General features: G+C 53.6%; 2 protein-coding genes across 3 annotated transcripts in view; one reads left to right on the top strand and one right to left on the bottom strand.

Annotated features, from left to right (window-relative positions):
* The window catches only part of Ptpn23 (protein tyrosine phosphatase non-receptor type 23), a 22,948-nt gene extending 13,311 nt beyond the window's left edge, over positions 1–9,637 (top strand). Inside the window, exons 3-25 of the mRNA XM_021206782.2 lie at positions 1,023–1,150; positions 1,379–1,455; positions 2,066–2,115; positions 2,205–2,336; positions 2,753–2,833; positions 2,908–3,039; positions 3,126–3,173; positions 3,548–3,604; positions 3,709–3,767; positions 3,881–3,960; positions 4,063–4,177; positions 4,272–4,337; positions 4,609–4,754; positions 5,011–5,328; positions 5,406–5,560; positions 5,638–5,789; positions 5,881–6,060; positions 6,150–8,001; positions 8,094–8,278; positions 8,383–8,487; positions 8,568–8,706; positions 8,798–8,911; positions 8,990–9,637. Of these exons, the coding sequence (XP_021062441.1) occupies positions 1,023–1,150; positions 1,379–1,455; positions 2,066–2,115; positions 2,205–2,336; positions 2,753–2,833; positions 2,908–3,039; positions 3,126–3,173; positions 3,548–3,604; positions 3,709–3,767; positions 3,881–3,960; positions 4,063–4,177; positions 4,272–4,337; positions 4,609–4,754; positions 5,011–5,328; positions 5,406–5,560; positions 5,638–5,789; positions 5,881–6,060; positions 6,150–8,001; positions 8,094–8,278; positions 8,383–8,487; positions 8,568–8,706; positions 8,798–8,911; positions 8,990–9,469 (4,851 nt within the window). The 3' untranslated portion in view covers positions 9,470–9,637. The remainder of the gene's footprint in view (positions 1–1,022; positions 1,151–1,378; positions 1,456–2,065; positions 2,116–2,204; positions 2,337–2,752; positions 2,834–2,907; positions 3,040–3,125; positions 3,174–3,547; positions 3,605–3,708; positions 3,768–3,880; positions 3,961–4,062; positions 4,178–4,271; positions 4,338–4,608; positions 4,755–5,010; positions 5,329–5,405; positions 5,561–5,637; positions 5,790–5,880; positions 6,061–6,149; positions 8,002–8,093; positions 8,279–8,382; positions 8,488–8,567; positions 8,707–8,797; positions 8,912–8,989) is intronic.
* Positions 9,638–9,763: 126 nt separating this feature from the next.
* The window catches only part of Scap (SREBF chaperone), a 53,609-nt gene continuing 42,551 nt past the window's right edge, over positions 9,764–20,821 (bottom strand). For both annotated transcript variants that reach the window (XM_021206075.1, XM_021206076.1), the window contains exons 8-23: positions 20,502–20,628; positions 18,325–18,437; positions 17,159–17,253; positions 16,485–16,583; positions 16,143–16,361; positions 15,092–15,468; positions 14,525–14,713; positions 14,238–14,439; positions 14,048–14,163; positions 13,449–13,962; positions 13,286–13,371; positions 11,109–11,191; positions 10,841–11,007; positions 10,585–10,665; positions 10,259–10,465; positions 9,764–10,176 (exon numbers count right to left, since the gene is read on the bottom strand). In XM_021206075.1, the coding sequence (XP_021061734.1) occupies positions 9,931–10,176; positions 10,259–10,465; positions 10,585–10,665; positions 10,841–11,007; positions 11,109–11,191; positions 13,286–13,371; positions 13,449–13,962; positions 14,048–14,163; positions 14,238–14,439; positions 14,525–14,713; positions 15,092–15,468; positions 16,143–16,361; positions 16,485–16,583; positions 17,159–17,253; positions 18,325–18,437; positions 20,502–20,628 (2,921 nt within the window). In that variant the 3' untranslated portion in view covers positions 9,764–9,930. The remainder of the gene's footprint in view (positions 10,177–10,258; positions 10,466–10,584; positions 10,666–10,840; positions 11,008–11,108; positions 11,192–13,285; positions 13,372–13,448; positions 13,963–14,047; positions 14,164–14,237; positions 14,440–14,524; positions 14,714–15,091; positions 15,469–16,142; positions 16,362–16,484; positions 16,584–17,158; positions 17,254–18,324; positions 18,438–20,501; positions 20,629–20,821) is intronic.

Below are 20,821 nucleotides of genomic sequence, written 5' to 3'. Positions count from 1 at the left end.
CCTCGAACTCAGAAATCCACCTGCCTCTGCCTCCCGAGTGCTGGGATTAAAGGCTCGCACCACCACCCCCGGCTAACTTTTGTCTTTAGTTTAGCTGTGGACTGTTTTCTTGTGTGAGTAGCCTTGACATAATTCATGTAAACAGTCTTCTGTAATAGAAAGTCTTGTGGCATCCAGTTTTTTAATCTGACAGTGCTGTGAGAAGTGGTTTTGTATGCACATTCAAGGATTTTTTCTTTGTCTTGAATATCTGGCCTCCCACACATCATTTTTTTTTTTTTTTTTTTTTTGATGCAGGGTCTCCTGTAACTCAGGCTGACTTCAAACTTGCTTTGTAGCCAAGAATGGCCTTAAACAACTGTTGCCCCTATCCCTGCCTCCTGGTTCTGGGATGCAGCTGCGTATCTTCCTGCCCCGCTGGCCTGGATTTCTCTAACTGTCCAGTTTCAGATGAAGAACTGCAGATGAAGCTGGAGCAATGTCTCAGCACTCGAGAGCACTGCTGCTCCTCTAGAGGACTCAGTTTCAGTTCCCAGCACCCACATGGCGGCTCACAGCCATATATAATTACAGATCCAGGGAAGGCCTCCACAGACACCAGACATGCATGTGGTGCACATACATGCAGGCCAAACACCTATACACATAAAATAATTTTTTTTAAAAGTAAAAAGTTGCCGGGCGTGGTGGCGCGAGCCTTTAATCCCAGCACTCAGGAGGCAGAGGCAGGTGGATTTCTGAGTTCGAGGCCAGCCTGGTCCACAAAGTGAGTTCCAGGACAGCCAGGGCTATACAGAGAAACCCTGTCTCGAAAAAAAGAAAACAGAAAACAAATAAAAGTAAAAAGTTAAATACAGTAAAAAATTCAAAGCACATTGCAGAGTGTCTTCTAGAAATGTGGGACAGACTCAGTCTGCCAGCCTTGGCTGCCAGGATTGTATCTCCAATAACTGTGGGCAGAGAGAGGGCTTTCTTTGCAATTCTAGTGATGGTGAGCCTTTTTCTTCCATCCTACTTCCCAGAATGCTATTCGTGTTGCCCGGGACTTTGAGGGCTGCAGTGTCCTTCGAAAGTACCTTGGCCAGCTACACTACCTACAGAGTCGGGTGCCCATGGGCTCAGGCCAGGAGGCTGCTGTAGCTGTCACCTGGTGAGCACTGTAGACCGGGCTGGGAAGATGAGAACTGAGAAGGTACCTGGACAGCTGGGGTGCCTGGGTCCCCTCTCTTCTCTCCTTGCTGCACAAGATGGGGAATGGGTTAGTGTGATCTCCCATAGACTCCTGTCTCATACTGGGGTGGTTGGTCCCCTCCCCTGACCCGTGGGCCCAGTCCAGCTCCTGCCATCTCTGTGACTGAGATCAATGGCATGTCTGCAGGACTGAGATCTTCTCGGGCAAGTCTGTGGCCCATGAGGACATCAAGTACGAGCAGGCCTGTATTCTCTACAACCTCGGTGAGCTGCTTGGTCCTTCCATGGCCGCCTCCAAGCCCTCCCAGCCCAGGCTCTCAGTCCATTAGGTCAGATGGCCAAAACAGCCATGGTGGATGAAAGGAAGATGCCTGGGTTCTAACCTCTCCCCCACCTCTACCACAGCACACAGGCACTTGTGCTGTTTTCTGGGGCCCTGGCATGTCGCTGTTTAATGGGCTACTCTGCTGGGCTATCACAAAAGTTGTCGCTGTGTACTTACTCCAACAGGGAGTCATGGCCTCTCTTTGCCTGAGAGTATCACCCCTGCTCCCCAATTAATGGCTTTCAGATTGCTTCAGGGAGGGAGGTCAAAGCCGGCCTTAGACTGTCCTTCAAGTCAGCTGTGCTATTGGCTGAGGGAAAGAATAGGGCTCCTCCCTGCTTTCCCCCGGTCAGGCGTATAACCGGAGAAAAGATTTGGCTGGCTTGTGCTAGTTCTTCCTCGGGAATCCGTGGACTGACTGCCCAGGTCTCAGACCTGTTTCTCTGACTGACTGACAGCAGTGCCCCTCGAATTCAGCCTCAGCACAGGAGTGGGCAGCCTGGGAAGCATCTCCAGGCTCTTGTAACCGAGTGTCCCCTGCCTCTGTAGGTGCACTGCACTCCATGCTGGGGGCTATGGACAAGCGGGTGTCTGAGGAGGTGAGCATGGGGGCAGTGTGGGCTCAGCCGCCAGAGTTTGATTGCTTCCTGCCTTATGGAAGTGGCATCTCTCACCTCTTCCCTCCCAGGGCATGAAAGTCTCCTGCACCCACTTCCAGTGTGCAGCAGGCGCCTTTGCCTACCTGCGTGAACACTTCCCACAGGCCTTCAGTGTGGACATGAGTCGCCAGATCCTTACGCTCAATGTCAACCTCATGCTGGTGAGCAGGAGGGGCCCTGGTGAAGCCAGATTGCTCTTGTTTCTGTTTTGAAATAGGGTCATGTTCTGTAGCTCAGGCTGGTCCATGTGTAGTCCGTGCTTTCTTCAAAATCATGGCCAATCCTCCTGCCTCTTGTCTTTTTGGGGTTAATCATGAGCCACCGCCCCTAACTTTAAGTTGAGTTGGAGAAAAAATGACTAAGGGAGGAGGGAGGCAGTTCCAGCTAGATCATGGGCCAGCCACACACCTGTAGTAAGGGACAGGCAGGAGAGGCCCTGGTGTTGGGTCTTCTGAGTTTCAGGAGATCAGGCAGTGAGTTCATTCTGGGGGAGACTAGAGGAGAGGGGATATTTTGGTCTGTCCCTTGGCTCCCAGGAAGGAAAGGACCTTCAGGTGACCTGCACTTGTTGCTCTAGGGCCAGGCTCAGGAGTGCCTGTTGGAGAAGTCCATGCTGGACAACCGGAAGAGCTTTCTAGTGGCCCGCATCAGCGCACAGGTAGGAAGAGGGCTGAGGATGCTCAGTTTGCTTTGCCCCTGGTCCTTGATAACTGGACTCATTCCAACTCCTAGGTGGTAGATTACTATAAGGAGGCATGCCGGGCCTTGGAAAACCCTGATACTGCCTCCCTGCTGGGCCGTATCCAGAAGGACTGGAAGAAACTTGTCCAAATGAAGATCTACTACTTTGCGGCTGTGGCTCATGTATGGTGAGGGGTTGCTGGGTGTGGAGTGAGCCAGGTGGCTGTAGCCTAGGAAACAAGTCATGATGCCTATTCCTTTTTGCCCAGCTACACATGGGGAAGCAGGCTGAGGAGCAACAGAAATTTGGGGAACGGGTGAGTGGACTGTGGGTAAGGGGGTGCACTGAGGATCTGTTCCGGGCTTTTATGATCATCTTTGCATCATATTGGAGCTGGTCCTCTCTGTCCCCACCCTTGTCTTCCTCCTCACACCATGTGCCAAGCCATCACCACCTTGCAGTCCTTGTCTTTAAGGGTCTCAGGAGGTATGGTGGGGTCCCCACAGGGAGGATAGCTCTTTGGAGGTGTAAGCCACAGTGGAGCTGTTTGGGGGCTGTTGGCTTGGCTGCATCTGCTACCTGAGGGGCTGGTCTTACGGTCAGTGATGCGATCATCAGGTAGGATGAAGTAGGGATGTGGAACATTAGGGTCCAAGCAGGAAAGGACAGACCAGGTTTTGCCCTCCACAGGTGGCCTACTTCCAGAGTGCCCTGGACAAACTTAATGAAGCCATCAAGTTGGCCAAGGTAAAGCTGACCACATGTGGCTGCCCTTCAGAGCCATGAAAGCAGAGCTAGCTGACCTGACAGATCAGCACTGGCCTTGGTTATTTCTTATCTCTGCTCCACAGGGCCAGCCTGACACTGTGCAAGATGCACTTCGCTTTGCTATGGATGTCATTGGGGGAAAGTGAGTGTGTGGGACTAGGGTGGTTATCCTTATATTCTTGGGAGGAAGCTAACAGTGCTATGGGAATCTAGTTGTCCTTGGTAATCTGTCTCCTCCCCATTCCTGACTCCCAGATATAATTCTGCCAAGAAGGACAATGACTTTATCTACCATGAGGCTGTGCCAGCACTGGATACCCTTCAGCCTGTGAAAGGTGTGACAGCTGAGGGAAGCTGAGGAGTGGGCTTGGCAGAAGATGGATAGGGAGGGGGCTGCTTGAGTTTTCATATGGACCTGATCTCTGTGATGCCCTTAGGAGCGCCCTTGGTGAAGCCCTTGCCAGTAAACCCCACAGACCCAGCTGTTACAGGTCCTGACATCTTTGCCAAGTTGGTACCCATGGCTGCCCATGAGGCCTCATCACTATACAGGTGTGTAGGAGGGACTGGCCCTTTCCTTGGCATAAAGGGTCTTGGTGTCTCTCAAAAATACAGGTCTCTAGCAGCTGCTCTGTTTACTCCACAGTGAGGAGAAGGCCAAACTGCTCCGGGAAATGTTGGCCAAAATTGAAGATAAGAATGAGGTCCTAGAGTAAGTGCGGGACAAGTGGTGGGGGGTGGGTACACACCAGGTTTCCTGCCTCCCTGCCCAGAGCGTAGATCTAGACTATAGGTGTCAATGTGCTGTGGAGACACCAGTTGTATCAGTGCTTGGGCATAGCCTACTAGGCCATGTGGTATTAGAGAGGTAAAGGTCACAATTTTCTCCCTGCTAAGTCTTCAGTCTAGTTCCAGTGGCAGGCTGAGCAGGCTCTTTATGTGGAAGGAATTGGGCCAGCCCAGCATCCCTCTTCCTTCCCTAGTCAGTTCATGGACTCCATGCAGCTTGACCCCGAGACAGTGGACAACTTGGATGCCTACAACCATATCCCCCCCCAGCTCATGGAGAAGTGTGCGGCACTCAGCGTCCGGCCTGACACTGTCAAGAACCTTGTCCAGTCTATGCAGGGTGAGCAGAGCACAGCAGACAGATGCAGGGGTAGCGTGCAAGCGTCTGCCATGGCCTCCTCACTGAGGATGCTGGTGAAGCCCTGGGCCGGGCGTGTCCTGCCCACATGTTTCTGTGGATCACTTCTATGTTTGTGGGGTTTAGTAAGTTCTAGGAAACAAGCTCTAGTCTAAGTGGGCGTTTCAGTGTCTTGGGGGCAGAAGGCAGGGTGGTGCCTGGTCTGCCTACCTCAGTGTCTACCCTCAATATACCTCAGTGCTGTCAGGGGTGTTCACGGACGTGGAGGCTTCCCTGAAGGACATCAGGGATCTACTGGAGGAAGATGAGCTGCAAGAGCAGAAATTGCAGGAGACCCTGAGCCAGGCTGGGGCTGGCTCTGGCCCCTCTGTTGCCAAGGCTGAGCTTGCAGAGGTGAGGCGAGAATGGGCCAAGTACATGGAAGTGCATGAAAAGGCTTCCTTCACCAACAGTGAGCTGCATCGTGCTATGAACCTGCATGTTGGTAACTTGCGCCTGCTCAGTGGACCACTGGACCAGGTGCGGGCTGCCCTACCCACACCAGCCCTCACCCCAGGTAAGCCCCGCCCATTGCTATGGGGAAAGGCTTGGAACTAGGGTCCCTTTGATCTTACTGACTGCTGCTGCCCTCAGAGGACAAAGCCGTGCTGCAAAACCTGAAGCGCATCCTCGCCAAGGTGCAGGAGATGCGGGACCAGCGGGTGTCCTTGGAACAGCAGCTCCGAGAGCTGATCCAGAAAGATGACATCACTGCCTCCCTGGTCACCACTGATCACTCAGAGATGAAGGTGGGTTGGATGAGCAGCGAGACAGGGCTCTGTTTCTGGGCTTCTCCTTAGGTATTGTTGTCCCCATCTTCCCTCAGAAACTGTTTGAGGAACAGCTGAAGAAGTATGACCAGCTGAAGGTGTACCTGGAGCAGAACCTGGCCGCCCAGGACAATGTCCTCCGTGCCCTGACTGAGGCCAACGTGCAGTATGCAGCTGTGCGGCGGGTGCTTAGTGAGCTGGACCAAAAGTCAGTACCCGCCTTTGTGCTTAGCGCAGCTCCTTCCAGAACTCTATCCCTATAGCTTGGCTTATCTGGCTTTTTTGTTTTGCCCACCAAGGTGGAACTCCACACTACAGACCCTGGTAGCATCCTGTGAGGCCTATGAGGACCTGATGAAGAAGTCCCAGGAAGGCAAGGACTTTTATGCAGACTTGGAAAGCAAGGTGGCTACCCTGCTGGAACGGGCACAATCCATCTGCCGTGCCCAAGAGGCCGCTCGCCAGCAGCTCCTGGACAGGTAGGTGTGGGCTTTAGGCTTCACTGTAGGTTGAGCCCAGGCCAGCCTGGCTTATGGAGGCTGGCCTTACTTCCCTGCCTGTCCCTTAGAGAGCTGAAGAAGAAGGCACCACCACCTCGGCCTACAGCCCCAAAGCCATTGCTGTCCCGCCGTGAGGAGGGGGAGGCAGTGGAGGCTGGAGACCCACCTGAGGAGCTGCGCAGCTTGCCCCCTGACATGATGGTCGGCCCACGGCTGCCTGACCCATTCCTAGGAACTACTGTCCCTCTCCACTTTTCTCCTGGCACCTTCCCTAGTTCCACAGGCCCAGCAACCCACTATCTCTCAGGACCCTTACCCCCTGGAACTTATTCAGGTCCCACTCAACTGATGCAGCCTAGGGCTGCACTTCCCATGGCACCTGCGACGGTCCCCTACCCAGCCCCTGCCTATACATCGGAATTGGGCCTTGTTCCCAGATCCTCTCCCCAACATGGAATTGTAAGCGGTCCCTATGCAGGGGTAGGGCCACCCCAACCAGTGGTAGGTCTTCCCTCTGCTCCACCTCCTCAGCTCTCAGGACCGGAGTTAGCCATGGCAGTTCGGCCAGCTACCACCACAGTAGATAGTGTCCAAGCCCCGATCTCTAGCCACACGGCACCACGGCCAAACCCGACCCCAGCTCTTCCCCAGCCCTGCTTTCCAGTGCCTCAGCCTGTACCCCAATCTGTTCCCCAACCGCAACCTCTGCCTGCACCCTATACTTATTCTATAGGGACCAAGCAGCCTCTGCCTGCACCCTATACTTATTCTATAGGGACCAAGCAGCACCTCACAGGCCCTCTACCACAGCATCAGTTTCCTCCTGGGATCTCCACAGGCTTTCCAGTCCCCAGGACTGGGCCCCAACCCCAGCCCCAGCCCCAGCCCCAGCCCCAGCCCCAGCCCCAGCCCCAGCCCCAGCCCCAGCGGCCAGCATTTGGGCCACAACCCACACAACAGCCCCTTCCATTCCAGCATCCACATCTCTTCCCATCTCAGGCCCCAGGGATTCTGCCACCACCACCCCCCTACCATTTTACTCCTCAGCCTGCTGTCTTGGGACAACCACAACCCACCCTGCACACACAGCTCTATCCAGGCCCATCTCAAGACCCTCTTCCCCCACATTCAGGAGCTCTGCCTTTCCCCAGCCCTGGGCCCCCTCATCCTCACCCCACCCTGACATATGGCCCTGCCCCTTCCCCTAGGCCCCTTGGTCCTCAGGCAACCCCTGTCTCCATTCGAGGCCCCCCACCAGCCAGTCAGCCCACCCCTAGTCCCCACTTGGTGCCTTCACCTGCCCCATCACCAGGGCCTGGCCCAGTACCTTCAAGACCTCCAGCAGCCGAGCCACCTTGTTTGCGTCGAGGTGCTGCAGCTGCAGACCTACTGTCTTCTAGCCCTGAGAGCCAGCATGGAGGCACTCAGCCTCCTGGGGGTGGGCAGCCCTTGCTGCAGCCTACCAAGGTAGATGCAGCTGAGGGCCGTCGGCCACAGGCCCTGCGGCTAATCGAGCAGGACCCCTATGAACATCCCGAGAGGCTGCAGCAGTTGCAGCAGGAGCTAGAGGCCTTTCGGGGCCAGCTGGGGGATGCAGGAGCACTGGATGCCATCTGGAGAGAGTTGCAAGAGGCACAGGAACATGATGCCCGAGGTCGATCCATTGCCATTGCCCGCTGCTACTCCCTGAAGAACCGGCACCAGGACGTCATGCCATATGACAGTAACCGTGTGGTGCTGCGCTCAGGCAAAGATGACTATATCAATGCTAGCTGTGTGGAGGGGCTCTCGCCATACTGTCCACCCTTAGTGGCCACCCAGGCTCCGCTGCCTGGCACAGCTGCAGATTTCTGGCTCATGGTGCATGAACAGAAAGTGTCAGTCATTGTCATGCTGGTGTCTGAGGCTGAGATGGAAAAGGTAAGAGCCTAGATGGGCATCCAAGAGGGAATCGGAGTGGGGAAGCAGGGAGTCCAGGAAAGCAAGCCTTAATTGTCTTGTCTACCCTTCAGCAAAAGGTGGCGCGTTACTTCCCCACGGAGAGGGGCCAGCCCATGGTGCATGGAGCCCTGAGTGTGGCACTGAGCAGTATTCGTACTACCGAAACCCATGTGGAGCGAGTGCTGAGTCTGCAGTTCCGGGATCAGAGCCTCAAGCGCTCTCTTGTGCACCTCCACTTCCCTACTTGGCCTGAGTTGTGCGTTCACTGTTCTGGGTGGTGGGGTCAAGTGCAAACTCTTTGAGTGCTTAGGGATGAAGGCCTCACATCAAGCCTAGTTCATACCTGCCCTTTCCCTGCAGAGGCCTGCCAGACAGCCCTGGCAATCTGTTGCGCTTCATCCAGGAGGTACATGCACATTATTTGCACCAGCGACCCCTGCACACACCTATTGTTGTACACTGCAGGTAGGGAGCCGGCAGTACCAGAGTGAGACTTTGTATCCTGTGGGCTCTTAGCCTGGCCTTACACTTGTTTGTTGTCACAGCTCTGGGGTGGGCCGCACAGGAGCCTTCGCGTTGCTCTATGCAGCAGTGCAGGAGGTGGAGGCTGGGAATGGGATTCCAGAGCTGCCCCAGCTGGTGAGGCGGATGCGGCAGCAGAGGAAACACATGCTACAGGAAAAAGTGAGTGGGTGGGTTGGGCTAAGCTGGGGTCTTGCTTGCCCTTAGTGAGGATGGCCCTGTCCAGCTGACAAGACCAAATGTGTGTCTCTAGCTTCATCTCAAGTTCTGCCATGAGGCATTGGTGAGACACGTGGAGCAGGTCCTACAGCGCCATGGTGTGCCTCCTCCTGGCAAGCCTGTGGCCACCGTGAACATCAGCCAGAAGGTGAGGGCAGTTCCTTGAGGGCAGCTGGGATGGTAACAACCCAGTGAACGCCTTCTTACTTAAGCCCTCCCTCCACAGAACCACCTTCCTCAGGACTCCCAGGATCTGGTCCTTGGTGGAGACGTGCCCATCAGCTCCATTCAGGCTACCATTGCCAAGCTCAGCATCCGGCCTCTAGGTGGCTTGGATTCCCCAGCTGCCATCCTCCCAGGCCTTGTAGAAGCCCCAGGTCTTCCACCAGCTAGCCTTCCAGAGTCTACCCCTGTCCCATCCTCCTCGCCTCCCCCTCTCTCTTCGCCTCTGCCTGAAGCCCCCCAGCCAGAGGAGGAGCCATCAGTGCCTGAAGCCCCCAGCTTAGGGCCCCCTTCGTCATCCCTGGAGCTGCTGGCCTCTCTGACTCCAGAAGCATTTTCACTGGACAGTTCTTTACGGGGAAAGCAGCGGATGAGCAAGCAGAACTTTCTGCAGGCCCACAACGGGCAGGGTCTAAGGGCTGCCCAGCCTACGGATGACCCCCTCAGCCTCCTGGATCCACTCTGGACACTCAATAAGACCTGAAACGGCTTTGCCTATCTGATCCTTACACTACACCTCCCATCCTTGCTGCCTTCAGCTCTGCCAGATGGAGAAACACTGCAGGCCTCAGATCAGGCTCTGCTCCCTTGTGGAACCTGACATTTTTCCAGCCCTAGGCTACTGAAATAATAAACTTATTCTGTGGCCATTGTCTTGAGTTCACCTACTACTGCCTCAGAGGTGCCAGAGACCCCTGCCCTTTGCTGTTCCTACCCCACATTTCTTGGACAGCTCTGAGAAGGGTCTAGGAGTGAGGAAAGACAACTTCAGCCCTGGTAAATGTGGTTTTTTAAAAAAGTTTATTATTACAGTCAGGAGACAACAGCTCAGAGTCAGCTGCAAAGAAGATGCCAGCTATTGCCTCCAATCTAGGTCCAAAGAGTTGCTATTCCCTTTGCCCCACAGTGGGATGGGAGAAAGGGAGTAGAGTGGTTGACCTGCCTTCAGTCCAGTTTCTCCAGCACAGAGGGCACATATACTAGGCTGAGCTCACTGCCAAAGTTGCAGACAATGGCAGCATTGTCCAGCACCAAAATCTGCCGGGCAGGCTGGGCTTCACTGTTCTTGCCCAAGTAGACGGTCTGTAACAGGTCCCCATAGTTTAGGTCCCAAAAGGAGACGCAGCCCTGGCCACCAGTCACCAGAAGGTTATCTGAGATGACACCCAAGCTTGCACCACAGCCCAGGTCCTGCAGGCAAAGCCAGAAGAGGTCTTCAATGTTGGGGGTGTTCAATCCCCCAAACACCAACACCTATATCCCGCCTGCTCACCTGCTGAATGGAGTACAGCTTGATGCCTGTGCTGCGGTCCCAGATACTGATGAAGTCATCCAGGCCGCTGCTAATGACACAGGAAGTGGTGCAGGTGAGGGAGGTGACATCTCCGCGGTGAGCAAATGTTTGGCTGACCCGGCTGCCTGTTAGTACATCCCACAGGCAGATGGCTCCATCTTGTCCTCCACTGGCCAGTACCATGGTCTGGGAAAAGAGGCCCAAAGGAACTCAGTCACAGGTAATGTGCCTTTATCAACAAAAATGTCCCCATCCTATTACTGTTCCAGGTGCCAAATCCCACAGCCCCACCACAGGTCCCTTACCTGATCAATGTACACAGTTGTGATTGCCCCCGAGTGGCCCTTCAGGGTAAAGAGGCAACACGAATCATCCAGTCGGAATACCTAGGGCAGAGAGGATCGGCTCTGGTCTCTGGGACTTTTCAAGGTCCGTGTTTTAGCTAGGAATGCTTTCCACCATTCCTCTAAGACTCCTCTAGCTTGGTCCCTCCTCCTCCTCCTCCTCCTCCTCCTCCCCCCCTTTCCAGCTCACCAGTATCCAGAGATAAACAATACACACTCTTAGAGTATGGTCTTGGCTCCCTGTCACCAAGCGCCCAGCAGCAGCTCTCAGGGCTGTGATGGGCTTCTGGTGTGCACAGGGCACTGTGTGGGTCCGATGACAGGCCACTGTGTTGCTGCTGCTGTACACAGACGAGGAAGGAGAACTGCCTCGCCCTGGGGTCCCTGAGGAGACAAGCTCAGTGAGGAGATTCTTAAAAAGACACTTTGCAGGCATATTCCCCCCACCTCCATATATAATGCCTGCGGGCCTCAGGCCCACTGACCTCTGAACTGCAGGGGGCTGAGGGAAGTGTGGGTCTCCAAGGAAAAGAAATCAAGGGAACCGTTAAGCCGAGCAGCTACAATCCTAGAAGAGAAGGACAGGAAAGACTATAGCTTGGAGGGATGCACGGAGTGCCATAAGAAGATGCTCGGCCTCTAAGCCTTGCCTTTCTGTAAAATGGGACTTAATAGTCCCCACCTCAAAGTGGTCGAAAAGGTTAAATGAGCTAATAATTCATAATGTGGTAGCTGGTAGGTGTCATCCACACTTGTAAATCAGTAGAAACACAGGGCTGGAGAGACGGCTCAGCACTGTGCAGAGCATCTGCTCTTGCAGAGGACCTGGTTTCAGTTCCCAGTACTACATGGCAACTCTTGATCTGGATCCAGTGCAGGGAATCTGATGCCCTCTTCTGACCTCCATAGGCACCAGGCTCATGGTGCACATTTCTACACACAGGAAAAAGAGCAGTAAGATAAACCTAAAACAGTCTTTGAAAAGACAGCAGATGGAGGAAAATCTCCCCTGGAGCTTCCAGGGTCAGAACTGTGTTAGTTCTGAGGAAGAGAAGAGAAGTCGGGGTGAGGATGCCATGAAGCCGCCATAGAGGGCTGCTGCAATCTTTATGACAGTCAACTTGAACCTGCTGAGTATATGGTCTACTTGTGTCCTTTATCCACATAAGATTTTCTTTGTTCCCAAGAATTCTTACAAGCTACAGACACAGGCAGGAATCTTTGCCAGTGGCTCCTACAATCACAAATCTGGTGCATCCTGAAATCTTGTCCCAGCAAAAGGCAGTACATATCCTGTTCATCAAAAAGGCTCATCTGGAATTCCATGATGCACAGAAGGGGAAAGCATGGTCGTCAGGGACTTTAAAGGTCAGAGACGTGGGCACTTCCTGAAGCTGGAGAACAAGCAGTAGGGAAGAATTCCCAACACACTCAGAGACCTGATAGGCTAGGCTGGGGGACAATAGTCCCAGTGGTGGCAGGAAGAGATAGCAACAGATAAAATGGAGAGAGCCAGAGTTCCCCTGACACTTCCTCCTCCCACCCCCAGCAAAGGCCCCCCTCAAAGGCCAGGAACCCGTGGACGAGCCATCATGGATAGGCAGGTAGATTGAGCTTGTAAATGCAGTTACAGCCAAAGCTCAGGAACTAGGATTCCTCGTCTCCAATCAGAGTTGGTGTGCAGAAGCCCATGATGGTAGGAAGGACAAGCAGCAGCAGGACAGGAGTACAGAACAAGCAAACAGACTTCTAACAAAGAAAGATGTTCTGAGCCTGGGTGTACAACATTCATGTGATCCCAACCCTTGAGAGGCTAAGGCAAGAGGACTGCTTTAAGGTCAGTCTAGGCTATAAAGTGAGTTTCTGGGCAGTTGATGAGGACCCAAATGAGGGCTGGAGAGATGGTTCAGAGGTTAAGAGCACTGCTGGCTCTTCCAAAGCACCCAGGTTCAATTCACAGCACCCACATGGCAGCTTACAACTGTCTACAGAGCCCTGCCCGACACACCCTCATCTAGAATTTATAGCACCAGACTCACATGTAGTGCACAGACATATAAAAGCAAGCAAGGGGCTGGTGAGATGGCTCCGTGGGTAAGAGCACCGGAGGTCCGGAGTTCAAATCCCAGCAACGACATGGTGGCTCATAACCATCCGTGACAAGATCTGACACCCTCTTCTGGAGTGTCTGAAGACAGCTACAGTGTACTTACATATAATAAATAAATAAATCTTTAAAAAAAAAAAAAAGCAAGCAAAATACCTATTTAAAAACAAAAACCCTGAACATGTGACAAAAGAAAATGAAAAGAAAAAAATAACATCCAAACCAAGATCTTGTTAAAAAACAAACAAAAAAAAAGTCCTGCAAACATATTTTCTACATCTGAAGAGTGAAACAGCCAGAGGGTCAGTATTCACCATCCAGTGAGAGACACTGCCTTAGATGGATAGAAAGAAAAAAGTGTATTCTGAGTTAGCCTATGCCTGTCCCCTGCTACAAAGACTTCACCTTTTTAAGGTGAACCACCATAGCACCAGAGCCTGAATAAAAATAGGTCAAACCCCATACCAAGCAAGCCTCAAGTCTCGCTCGGACAGCGGTCTAACCCTCACAGGTTGGGTGAAACATGGGGCTGAGGCAAGCAGCCAGATAACTCACCTCCTGTCCAAGAAGACAAGGGCTGTGATGCCTGAGGAGATCTCCTCATTGCTGCAGCAGAGCACCCCCTCAATGGCGTCCCACACCTGTGGAAACAGAGGCTGTGAGCACCCACTCCTCCTGGGAACCCCCCCAGCTCGCTGTGGGCAGCCACTCGGCCCACCTCCAGCCGGCCGCTGCTCCGCCCAACCACGATGAGACTGCCTTGCAACTCTAAGCTCCAGATGGAACCGGCTGTGCTGGGGGTCCAGGCCAGAGGAGGGGAGCCCTTCTCGGGTGCAGTCCCCTCTTCTTGAGAGGCCTGGGGTAAGGGAGGTACAGGGGAGGGTGGGCGCAGGGCCGGCATGTGCACAGCAGCCAGGCCTTCCTCCTGGTACACACGCTGCACCAGGCGGCTGAAGTCATAACCGGAGTCTCTAGAGCGGCCACAGCCCACCCGGTGCCGAGGCTCGGGCTGAGTGGGCTCTGGGGGCAGCTGCACCGAGAAGTTGGTGTCGATTAAGCAGGTGAGGTCGGGCTGGTCCCCAAAGAGGGAAGGCGGTGGAGGTCCTCGGGGGCGGCGTCGCAGCGGAGGGCTGTCCCCGGGCTCCTCCGGGCTAGCTTTGCCTCCATCTGACAGCCTTTCCCAGCTCTCCTGAGCCTCAAAAGCTCCACCTCCGCAGCTATCCCGGCGTGGCCTGGCCGGGTCGAGGAGCACACAAGAGTCTGAGCTGAGGGCGGAGCCTGCGAGAGCGGGCAAAGGCGGGGCCAAACCACGCTTACCCCGGGCGCGGGATCCGCGTGAGGCAGTCCCCGGTCTGAGCGTCCCACACGCAGACTTGGCCTGCCAGGCAGCAGCTCACTAGTAGCATCCCATCGCTAGCCAGACACTCGATGTCCTGCGTGAGGGTGCTATGTTGACAAGGGCCAAGGCCGCGACGACCTGCTGCACGCTGATTCCCACCCCACTCACCATGAGGTGACCTCGCAGCACCAGCGGCACTATCTCCGTCTCCGGCGGTGCGTAACCATAGTCATCGCAAGGCAGCTCCCCGCGCCTCCGCCTGCCGGGGCCACCACCCGGCTGCCCATAGTTACGCGGGCAGAGCACCCGGTAGAGGCAGAGCAGCAGCAGCACCAGGACGATGCCGGCTGCCAGGCCAAGCGCGGCCACCCTGTGCGGGGCAGCAAAAGCATGAGCAGGGTGTACCCCAACACCGGCTCCACCCTGACCCACTTTTTGCCTCACTGAGGCCTTACTTGTACAAGGTAATGTCGCCATGGGTCTGTGTTCCACCTGGCCCCTTAGGTCCGGACTCCCAGAGGCCAGCGGGCAAAGGCTCTGGTGGGGCCCAGGCACTGCGACCATCCTGAGGGTGTCGCCCCTCCAGAGCCTCCCGTGGATTCAGGTGTAGTGTGACAGGGATGACAGGTAGCAGGCTGATGTACCTGTGAGTAGGCAGTGATGCCCCATCTCGGTGAGGATGCCCTCCTAGTGGAGTCTCACTGCCTGCAGTCCCCTCCCAAATCAGCTCTGGCACCCCTGTCTTGCTACTTTCCAACACTGGCACCCTGGCACTCATCAACGCATCTCATTCTGCCAAGGGGAAGAGAGGCAAGCAACCTTCTGAACAAGGACTCAGGGCCACCCTTCTGGTGTATCTGCTGGGAACACCAGTGCCTGTATCACTGTCCCCATAAACTGGTTTCAACTATTTCAAACTCAATGCAGAATTCGCACTAGTTTTCTCTCACCTAGTGGAGGAGATGCTCTGGGGATGGTGAGCTGACACCAAAAAAGAGGGCAGTTGGCACAGCTCAGCTTACCTTTTGGCCAGTGTGATGTTGTAGTAGTTGAAGAGTGTGGGCCAGTGGCGGAAGGACAATTTCCTCCACAGCTCCTCATCCTCAGGCCCCCAAGTTACCTCTGGGGCTCGGCTGTCATGGACACCCTCTGCTGGACCGGCATGCTCAGGCAGCTCACCTGGCAATGTCTGGTTCTCTGGCAGTTTAGGAGCGTCAGGTGGGAAGATGGAGAATGCAGGGTCCGGGTGGCTGGCAGGCAGCACTCCACTAGGCACAGGCATGGGGCCCAGGGAACCCTCACCCAGTGGGCTCTGCTCTGTCACCTGGGCAGCAAGGTAGGTGCGCAGCCCTGCTGGGTCTGTGTATACCAGGATGCCAATCCAGACAACGGTACCAGCCTGTAGTGGGGTGTCGAGTGCTCAGTAGGGCCTTGTAGGCAATGGGCAGCCCCAGGCCCCAGCAGTCTTGGCTCGCACACTGGAAGGACCTGGATGTGCAGGTAGGACATGGCCCCCAATCTGTACTCTCTTTTACTCCCCCAAGTCTCACTACCACCTGCCAACATCTGCCACTAGAGGACTGGTTCCCTTTCTGTGGCTAAGAACTTGGTTTTCAAGGCCAGAAACCACTGGAACCCCTTTAATTTGACAGAACTTCCCAACCTCCTCTTCACTGGGCCCAGAAAGCTGATACTATTCCCTGGTCAGCTTGGCGAGAGGACCCAGGTGCCTAAGCTACTGCAAACCTTCCCAAGGGCCTCGGTTCACCCCCACCCTCTCCTTTAGCTGCCACCTCAGCAGCCAGCACACCCCACTGCTCTCTGCTGCTCTTATGCTACACAGAGGCCGATTAGCCAGGGCCCAGGAAAACACTGACCACACAAAGTGACTTTGTCCTAGACAATCCCTGTCCTGGTCCCTCTAGAGACAGCTCATCCCCTGCTGATCCCACTGCTTCCCCACCAGGCAGGCCAGGAGTTCCTGGTCAGAGAGCTCAGGAAGAAAGGCTCTGCAGTGCTACCCCTGGGGTTTGAGTGCTGCCCCTTGCAAGGCAGAGCAGGGCTGACAGGTACCATGATGAGGCGCTGTGCCAGGCGAGTACGGGCTAGGAAGTAGATGACACGCAGCCTTTTGGGAAGCCGCAGGTTTCGGAAGGAAGACGGTTGCAATGTGATGGTGTGTGGCATGGATGGCCGTACAGCCTGCTGTCTCTCATATCGTGCTGGCCTCCCCACAGGCTTGGCCGAGGGCAGGCAGGATTCAGGGGGCACCCGCTTGTTCAGGTCTGCTAGCTGTTGAGAACACAGAGATCAGGCCCCAAGGTGCTCAGAGGCTGTCTCTGCTTGGGCCCACGCTCGCTCACTCAGAGACCTTCTGAACAAAGTCAGCAACAAGCAAGACTCAGCTTCTCTCACCTCCATCCGGCGAATGTCGATTGACAGGACAGTGGTGAAGAAGAGCATCTGGAGGAAGAAGTCCGACAGCAGGCCCACAACAGCAAAGAGGCAGAACTCCTGCAGCGAACACACAAGAGGCATGGTGGCTGCTTGGCTCGCAGCCTGGGAGGCACAGGCTCCAGAACTGGCAGGGCACAGAAACAGCAAAGGAAAACATTCTTCCGCTACTGGCCTGGAGACTGGGAGCTGACTAGTATGGTCAGGACAGCAGGACAGAGCCTGCATACTTTGCTTCAGAGTGACCTTAGAGGGTGCTTTTCTAGAATCTTCTAGTTCCTTGAGAAAGGCATAAGGGCCTGATCCAACTCAGGAAACTAAGCCCACCAGCATGCTCTCTAAAGAGCCTTTCTCCACAAGTCCTGACTTACTCGTGTGCTTGTCTGCCAGTTACCACAGGAAGAAGAGGAATTCTGTCCTAAAGTGGGGGAAGGGTGGCTTGCATCCTAGGCCTAGTTAAGGGGCAGAACTTGCTGGAACTTAGGTCTTCTTCCCCTGCCCTCGTTTGAGATCTCTGGCACAGCAACATGGATCCTATTAAAGGCTTTCGTGAGATGACAGGACCCCCCCCCACACACACACCCACCCATGCCCCATATGGCTGCCAGGAGGTGAAGCCAGTCCTGGAGTGTTACCTGGATGGCGGGCACAAGGGTAAAGTAGCCAATGAGGATGATGCCCAGCTCGGTCGCTGCGTTCTTCATGATGGACCAGCTCTCACTGCTCAAGCCTGCACGGGGAAACTGGAAACTGAGGGGCGGTGACCCGGTCTGCTTTATACATCTACACCCGACCACGGTGTCCTCAGAAGGACAGAGCACGAAGAGGAGGTCCGGCCTCTGGGTAGCCATCCCACCCAATGAGCAGATCTAGGGAGTCACCACTATGTGCAGCGACTACAGAGGAAGGGTGGGGTTCAGCAGAACAAGGGAGAACCATGGCAATGAGATGAGAAGACCCGAGGAGAGCCCAGGGCTTTCTTCTTAGCTACAGCCATATCCACTCCCGACCAGCAGAGCAATGGCCGAGCTAACCGATTCCTCCTCATGCTGCCCTCAGGGTTGTGCGGCCATAACTGTCATATGAACAAGTCTGTGTTTACACACAAGGCTCTGCCTCATCACTTCATAACCCCACACCCACACCCAGGGCAGAGTCTAACAGCACAGTTCATCGGAGGATGGTGGAATGAATACCGTCAGCTTCTGGTTCCTGTCACAGACATAGGCCTAGGATAAAGTGTCTCAAGAGACGGACTTCCCCTTAGCAGGGCGTGGTGGCACATACCTTTATTCCTAGCACTCAGGAGGCAAGGACAGATGGATCTCTATGAGTTTGAGGCCAGCCTGGTCTACATAGCAAGTTCTAAGCCAACCAAGGCTGCACAGTGAGAGACTCTGTTGTAGGGTTGAATGGGTGCATATGTATGCAAGTGTGTGTAGAGGTCACATCGGTATCGTTCTGTAAGAACCTTGTATTTTGAGACAGTCTCTCATTGGCCCAAGGCTCACTGATTGGGTTAGGCCAGCTAAGGGTCCGTCTGTCTGTCTATCTATCTATCTATCTATCTATCTATCTATCTATCTATCTATCTATCTATCTATCTAATATTGGGATTACAACTGTGTTGTACTGTGCCTGGCCTTTAAATGGGTCTGGAGATTGAACTCAGGTCCTCACATTTGTGCAGCAAGTACGCTACTGATTGAGCTATCACCACAGCCCTAAAAGACACATTTTAAGGGTTCCTTATCTCTTCAGGCCTAAATATACGAGGAACAGCCCATCACCCCAGTGTTACCTTGTGCAATCCGAAGCTTCACCTCGAGGTCCACTGGAGTTGATACCACTGACTTGGTGAGCACCAACACGTTCTCTAGCCCAATAACGACTACCAGGTATGGGAAAATCTCACTGGGGAGCAGAGGAAAAGACAGTAAGGGATGGTGGCATGATCAGGTCTAATACAGGCTTAGTTCTTACCAGGCTGGAGCCCTGAGAAAGCTGTGGTGCTTCCAGCCTATAACAGAGGCTGCCGAGTGGCTTCTGCGGCACAGGGAAGAAACCCTCCCTAATGTACCTTCATCCAGCAAAGCACCTTGTAAACCCGGGTTTGGCCCTCAGGCAGACTCCGAAGCTTTGCTAAGGGCCATCCACTGTCTCTTGTCTCTTCGAAAGCAGCCCTACTAGAGAACAGCCAGACCCCAGCTTTCTTGACCCTTCCCACACTAGACTCCAATGGCTGATGAACTGACCATGGACTCTACATTTGTCACTCCAGGTCAAGATATTCATCTAAATGGGAGGGATAGCCGCAGCCTACACCTTTAATGAGAAGCTATCTCTGAGAGGAGTAACTGTCCCCATGGGCATCTGGCTGCTGGATGAGCCTTATCCATGTACCTGAAGCTCTCAAAGTGGCTCAGAAAAGGAAGCGGGCAGTCCAGGACACGAAACCCAGCAGGAGCCACACAAAGCAGCTTCTCTGCACAGCTGCTGACTGCTGCCCTGGGCCTTGGGTCTGGTATCTAGCACTGGGGGCAGAGTGGTTTTTCCTATGACTGCCTGAGAAGTCAAGGTCAGAGACAGATGGGCCAGGCGATTAGTAACACAGGCAGGCTGGGCAGCCACAGAGCCCAAAGCCCAAGGACAGGCACAGGCAAGGGCTTCTGCACTAAGATTGGCTAGGAATGAGGGGAAAGGAGACTAGTGTGGGAGGGAGAGAACTCAAATGCCATCCACTGACAACACAGACTCCCCACTTACCCTGTCTGCGTATTTAAATCTTCTTTTAAAACTTTCATTATATTCGTGCATGTATGTATGTATGTATGTATGCGTGCATGCACATGTGTATCACAAGATGCATGTGGAGATCAAAAGACAACCTGTGGGAGCTGGTTTTCTCCTTCCATCATACAGATTCTAGGGATTGAACTCAAGCCATCAGGTTTGGCAGGAAGTGCCTTACTCACTGAACCACCCTGCCAGTCCTCTTTTTTTTTTTTTTTTAAAGATTTATTTATTTATTATGTGTAAGTACACTGTAGCTGTCTTCAGACACTCCAGAAGAGGGAGTCGGATCTTGTTAAGGATGGTTGTGAGCCACCATGTGGTTGCTGGGATTTGAACTCAGCACCTATTGGAAGAGCAGTCGGGTGCTCTTACCAGCTAAGCCATCTCACCAGCCCCGCCAGTCCTCTTTTAAGAGTGAGGAAGACATATATGCTTCTTTATCATGCACCTCCCTGGACACCAGCCCTTTGGGAGCAGTGCGCAGGCTGCAGAGATAATTCAGTAGTTAAAAGTGCTTGCTGCTCTTACAGAGGACCTGAGCTCAGTTCCCAGCACCTATACCGGGCAGCTCACAACCCCCAAAGCCAGAGCTCCGGAGGCACCTCTGCTCATCTGCACAGTCCCTTATGCCCCAACATATTAAAAATAATAAAAATAAGCCGGGCGTGGTGGCTCACGCCTTTAATCCCAGCACTCGGAGGCAGAGGCAGGTGGATTTCTGAGTTCAAGGCCAGTCTGGGCTACACAGAGAAACCCTGCCTCAAAAAAACCAAAAAAAAAAAAAAAAAAACCAAATAAAAATAAATAAATCTAAAAAATTAAAGTGTTATTGCTTAAAATATAAACAGTAACATTCATATATACACATATACCATACATATGCAAATATAAATATTCTAAAAGCACTCAATGTATGTATATCAATACATATGTATAAACACATATATGCATATAACTATATGTTCTATATAAAGAAGACATGGCATATATATGTGTATGTATATATATATATATATATATATATATATATATATATATACACATATGATTAAAGAGGGAAAAATGTACTCTTCAATGTCAAAAATAATAAGGCAAAGACACTGCATAACAATAAATAACTATGGTCAACAGGGCCCAGACGTGCAAGGGGACTGATGGCTCACTCTGGCCTGGGAGACCTACCCGCCATTGAGTGTGGGTGTCAGGCCGAAGAGAGTGCAGAGCCCCACAGACATGAGCAGTGAGCTAAGTACTGTGACCACGGCTGCCAGGGCGAGGCCCCACTTGGACTTGACCATGTCGATCTTGCCTAAAGAGCAGAGAGGACATATCAGGGCAGTGGACTTAACTGGGCTCCTAAGATAGAATGTGCCATCAGTCAAGGGAGGGAAGGTCCTGCTTAACCAGAAGAAAAGGACGAGGAAACACTTCCAGTCTCGGGAACATAGCACACCTTTTGGGAGCTCTAGCCCACAAAGTGTCTTTTCCTCAGAAGCCCCTGA

Source organism: Mus pahari, chromosome 10 (genome assembly GCF_900095145.1).
Source record: "Mus pahari chromosome 10, PAHARI_EIJ_v1.1, whole genome shotgun sequence".
NCBI classification, from domain to species: Eukaryota; Metazoa; Chordata; class Mammalia; order Rodentia; family Muridae; genus Mus; species Mus pahari.
The sequence above is the reverse complement of the archived record's forward strand: the minus strand, read 5'-3'. Positions and strand labels throughout refer to the sequence as shown.